At 47.2% G+C, this 5,817-nt stretch overlaps 1 protein-coding gene across 1 annotated transcript in view; it reads right to left on the bottom strand.

Annotated features, from left to right (window-relative positions):
- Nucleotides 1-5,589, bottom strand: part of LOC103364773 (nuclear factor erythroid 2-related factor 1-like) — a 15,879-nt gene extending 10,290 nt beyond the window's left edge. Inside the window, exons 1-3 of the mRNA XM_008292023.1 lie at nt 5,518-5,589; nt 2,551-3,023; nt 1,982-2,173 (exon numbers count right to left, since the gene is read on the bottom strand). Of these exons, the coding sequence (XP_008290245.1) occupies nt 1,982-2,173; nt 2,551-2,832 (474 nt within the window). The 5' untranslated portion in view covers nt 2,833-3,023; nt 5,518-5,589. The remainder of the gene's footprint in view (nt 1-1,981; nt 2,174-2,550; nt 3,024-5,517) is intronic.
- Between the last annotated feature and the right edge of the window lie 228 nt (nt 5,590-5,817).

Genomic DNA, 5,817 nt, shown 5'->3' with positions numbered 1-5,817 from the left:
GTGTGTGTGTGTGTGTGTGTGTGTGTGTGTGTGTGTGTGTGTGTGTGTGTGTGAACAAGCCCTGACTGGACATGTCGGCTGGTATGTGGCCTATTTATATATTGTGTTTGTTAGGACGGGTCACTGGTGTCCTGAGTGGTATCTTCTGAGAACCAGAACTTCAGCCTAATCTCTGAACATCTACAGCCTCAGGACACCTTCCAGGGTCTCAGAGGCCCCCCAACAGGTCTACACATTATTTCAGTTTCAACATGTCTGTATCTGACAGGCTTCCAGAACTGGGGCAGGACTCAGCGCCTCAGTCGGGTACCGTATGGGTTCTAGTCCGTCTGACGTGATGCCGTTAATAAATGGAGCTCCCAACAAGCCAGAACATGAAGTGGGTGGTGCCGCCCGGATCAGCTGCCCACCGGCAGACGCCCTACCTGTCTGTAGAGCAGAGGGTTTAGGAGGCGGGCCGTGGGCGCCGTGCGGTCCGACTGTACTGCAGTTATCTTTAACGGCCTGACTAGCATTACTAGCATTATTAGCATTATTAGCATTATTAGCATTATTAGCATTATTAGCATTGTTAGCATTTAGACGGACCTCAGTCTGATCACCATGAGGGAGAATTAATTTCTGAGACCCCACTTCCTTCTCTTGGAGGACATAAACAGGAAGTAGCTTGTTGCTATGGAGCTACACTGTGGACCACCGGCTGAGCCAAACATTTATTTTTATTAGGCCTGTGTTTGCTCTCATGTTGGCTAATCAGTGCTATTAACAGGACGCTGATTAGTTGTTTATTCCTGGTGAACCCGTGGATGTTATGACAGGACTGCTGTGACACTGAATTGATTCCTGGTTCTGTCTCAGTATTAAGTTTAAGAAGTGCTGAGCGGGTCAGAACAGTGACAGGCTGGTTGTTTTTCACCGTGCGGTGTTTCAGCTGTACTGGTTCTGTTGCTTCGGTTTCCTGGTGAGCTCACTGGAGGGGAGGGAGCTTCCTGCTGACTCATCGCTGAGTCATCGCCTCACATGACGTTTGGTTCAGTTTTGGTGACAGTCAAGAACAACAACAGTGAACAGCACTGATTTATATGATGTGAACCTAAATAAAGAGCTGAACCTTCCAGTCAGTCACAGAACTTTATTGTGAATGTTTCTGTGGTGTTCTGGGTCGACCCGGAGTCCAGTAACACATGTAGCCGGTTGTTCAGCTGTACAGACCCAGCACTGTGTTTATTACGACACGATGTGACCTCATTACTTTGGTGATCCACTAACGCGATGCTGTTTGCAGTTTGAAGTTGAACTATTTGATGAATCACACAGATAATGAACCGGACCAACCTGTGATCCTCTGACTTATCACCTACTACCAGGTTAAACGTTAACTCATTTCACTCCTATCAGCCTCGGCTACACTTTGCCTTTAACTAGCCAGTGTTAGCATGCTAACATGCTAAACTAGTAACCTGTTTATCAGGCAGAAGGTCCAGGGTTTAGAGTCCAGTGGAACCAATAAAACCCTTCCAGTCATCATGCAGTAACCAGCGTGTCAAGAAGTCAACGGTCTTTGAGTTTCTTCTCTCTCCAGCTGTTTCATTTTTCATGTGGAAAGATTTAAGTTCATTATCTCCACTTCAGGTCTAATTAGCCCCACCGCCCGCCTCCACGATGGAGCAACAGCGATGAACGAATGTCATGAGCAGCTGGTTTATGCTCTGTGAGGTTATGGGATGGAACAAGGTCACCAGAGAACTAAACACAAGCCTTGTACCTTCACTAAACTATCCACCGGACCTGTGCTGGTAACCACAGAACCCAGAGTGGGTTTCTGGTTGTGCCAGAACCATTTCACATTGACACCCCGGTGTTTAGGACTAAAGGTAACCATGTTAGTAACACGGCTGAGCTTTTAGTTTCAGTAAAGTTCTGACCAGGTGTTGCACAAGAACATGCAGCTCATCCCCCGGTGGTTGGGGAAACGCCGTACCTCCTTCTCCTCCTCCTCGTCTTCGTCCTCCAGGTTACTGAGTTCGGCTCTGACCTCCACAGAAGGGGAGGTCCGGTCTCTCTCCACCCCGGCAGGAGCTCTCTCCCTCAGGGACGGCTGGTCCGAACAGCCGACGGGGAGAGCGTCCGGCTCCCGCTGGACCAGCCACGTCTGCAGCTCCGGATGAGGAACCTGCAGAGAAAAGCGTTTGGTTCTCTTTTATTTGTCTCGTTGTGGAGGACACGACTCTCTGCTGGCTGAGAATCTGTTCATCTCCCTGCAGCAGCTCACATGCTCCACGTTTTACAGGCTGTGGAAAAACATCCCAATCAAAGACATGTGGTGCACAGCGTCTCCAGCCTGCAACTACAGCCTTTTATGAGGAGACTGACTGATGAAACGTGGTACCATTCAAGTCCTCTAAGAGCTAAGAACTGGCTGTTTTTTAAGAGTTAGATGAGCAGATCTGTGCACGCTCACGTCTGCATGCTAAACAGGTAACTACAGGTAGAAGCCTTAGCTTAGCTTCAGAGGTGAAGACGTTTCAGACACCTGGCCGGTTTTCCTACCTGTAGCCTGTCCAGAGAGCGGACCCATCCCAGCAGCCTCCTCGCTGTGAAGAACCCGTCCAGATCCACGCTCTTGGGGTGCAGGTTGTGGCCCTCCTCCAGGCGGTTGCGCAGGTTGTGGAACTGCGTCTGGGTCAGCGCCGAGGTCGGACCCAGGATCATCTCGTGCCAGGAGGGAGGCAGGTAGGGCTCCAGGCCCACGTCCACCCTCATCCCACAGAGGCTCAGCAGGATGGCCATCTGGATGAGGCCCTCGGTGAAGTACTTCTTCAGGTACAGCATGGCTTTGGTGGGTCAGGGGACGGTGGTCGATGAGACCGGCAGTCGGTCACCACCACTGGTGTCTCCTCAGCTGTACGGTTCTTGTTCTAGACGTAAAGTCTGTCCAGGTTCTAGAAGGTTCTGCTCTGTACGACGGCTCGGTGTGGAAGCAGAGCGACCAGCAAAAAACACAAATCCTCTTCACTCAAGACCTAACGCAGAAACAACAAGAAAACATTTTTATATAAGATCTTTTTATCTTTGCTTATGGAAATGTCTTTATGTGGAAAACGCTCCAGCACATTATTTACTACTGAGGGATTTACGACACAACCAAAGAACCAAATATTGAACATAAATGTTGGGAAAACTGTAAAATGCACATCATGTTCATCCACAGCACAAACTGATGGCATGTTCAGGTGAGAACAACTGTCCAAAAACCTAAAACACGAAAGAAAACTGACAACAAAACAGTTATTGTTTTCTATTTTGGCATAATTTTTTATCGACTAACAAAGAGAAAATGTACAGTAGACCCACCACTGCTATTACCAGGATTACTGCTGCTAATGTCCAGCGGTGGAAAGTCGCTAAGGGGTGTTAGCTTCACACTTAGCATAAAGACATAAGAGTGGTATTATCTTTTTTTGTTTTTTCAAAATGTCGGCAAGATAGCTAATAAATAATGAAATGTGTGTTCCATTGCTACGTTTACAGTAAAGGATATGAACACTTTCTCCACTTCTTCTAATGTTTTTAGCATTTTGTCACTGCTACTCAGAGAATCTTTTATGCTAGCTAGCTAGTTAGCACACAATGTCAGCAAATAAAAACTCCTCTAAAGTTCACTAACGCCTCTCATCTGTCGTGTAATTTGACACTTAGCTTCAGGCTAGCTGCTTCCCCCGGTTTCCAGTCTTTGTGCTAAGCTAAGCTAACTAGCTGCTGGTGGTAGCTTCACATTTATTACTACTAATATTACTAATGTTGTGTTGGTGTTGTGTTGGTGTTGCTAGTACAACCATTTCCCTGAGGTTTCCACCAACGGGATCAATAAAGTTCTATTCTATTCTATTTAGCATAAAGATATGAGTGGTATCTTACTTTTTTTTTTCAAAAATGTTGGCAAGACAGCTAATAAATAGTGAAATGTGTGTTTTTTTCTACATTTACATCTACATAGTTTTTCGTTTTTAGCATTTTTTCACTGCTCCTCAGAGTTATGCTAACTAGCTAGCTGGCTAGCTGACATACAGCAGCGTGTCTACATACTCCACATGACTACCGTCTGGCTCCTGCTGCTATGAACTGGACTCCTGGCTGCCTGCATGTGCTGCTCATGTGTCTGCTGCTCTGTAGAAGCTGCTGGTAATAATCATAATGATCACAATAATAATGTCACTGGAGCTATCGGCACTGCTGCAGGTTGACAGTTAGCAGATAAGGACACAGTCCGGATCAGGGCTTCCAGCAACTTCGACCTACTTCCAGAAACTCTTCGGTAACCACCTGCCCGCCCTGCCCGCATGTCTTACTCACTGCACCGCATGATGTAACAGCCAGAGCCCGCCTGGAAAAACCCCCTCGCTCTCCCGGCTCCGTCCCTCCCACCAGCCGCTGGTTGCCTCCCACCGCGGAGCCTGTTTACAGCGGAACAGCTGACTGGCTTCAGCTCCACCTCAGGCCTGAAAGCAGCTGCTTGTGGTGGAGAGAGGAGTCAGAGCGCTGCTGCTGCTCCACGGTGTGATGTGAGGTCAGGTACAGAGGACCAGAGGACCCGGGTCCACCTGGGTCCACCTGGGTCCACCATAAAGACTCTAATCTGCTGCTGGGTCTGTTTCCTGTTGTCTGATGTTGTCTGATGTTGTGTTGTCCTGCTGGAGCTGTTGGCCGTTTATGAACAAGAAGCCTCCTCATGAGGTCACCTGGTGTGTTCTGGACCATGAAGTCTCATTCCTTTATGTTATTTTAACACTCTTGACCCAAACAGAGCAGAACCATGTGGGTTTCTGTGATTATTGATCACACCACCTCAGATTTCTGTTTCCTGATCAAATAATCTTTTATTCTCGTTTATAAAAATGACAGAAAGTCGCGTGAAGCTGTTCTTCTCCAAACACGTCTGACGTCATAAGCAGGAAATAAACACACGAAAACAATCAATGATCTGCTGATTGGCTCATTTTAACAACTATTCAGCTGTGATGTAATGTGTTTACAGGTCTAGTAATTAAAGTGCTGAAGTGCTCTTAATTAATTACAACGTGACATCTGGACCTTTATTATTCATACATAACACTGATGCATCCATGTTCAGTAGGTTCTGGTACTGGACTGGTTTTATGATCTATGAGCTCATCATATGTTTGAACTAGTGAAGCTCTAATTAAGACTAATTAAGGCTCTCTGACAGATCCAGAGGAGTTAATGCAGTAATTAATGGGATATAACTGTTTATCTGCTAAACATCCACATGTTCGTCTCTCTGAGTCTGTCCGGGTCTGAATCAGAACCATGGCCGAACCTGAGCAGCACCATGTTCTGATCCGCTCCGGGATGTTTTCATCACACAAACAAGCCGAGAGAAGAAACTGAACTAAACCGGATCCATGTGAGTTACTTTATCATAACGACCGGACCTGGTTTCCGGGTTAAAATCACACACAGTGTCGGTACCGGACTCGCTGCTCGGTGGGTTCTTACCGGAGCCGGTGGTTCGGGGTTCGTTCAGCAGCGGCTCGTCCTGTCAGTCGGTCCGGCTTCAGCTTGTGTTCTGGGCTCTGAGGAGGGTGGGACCCGTTTAAAGCTGCACCCCGACATGACGTGACTGACTCCTCCCTGTGTGTGTGTGTGTGTGTGTGTGTGTGTGTGAGGCAATCCTACTGGTTCTGCTGCTGTGACAGAACAAACACACACCATGTTTGTTCCACTGAGGAAGAAGTTCAGTGAGTTCTGCTGAAACAAACTTTAAAGTTTTATAAATAAACTTCCATAAACATGAAG

The sequence above is a fragment of the Stegastes partitus genome, unplaced genomic scaffold (assembly GCF_000690725.1).
Source record: "Stegastes partitus isolate 25-593 unplaced genomic scaffold, Stegastes_partitus-1.0.2 Scaffold779, whole genome shotgun sequence".
In the NCBI taxonomy this organism is placed as follows: domain Eukaryota; kingdom Metazoa; phylum Chordata; class Actinopteri; family Pomacentridae; genus Stegastes; species Stegastes partitus.
Note: the sequence above shows the minus strand (reverse complement) of the source record. Positions and strands in the feature narration are given on the sequence as shown.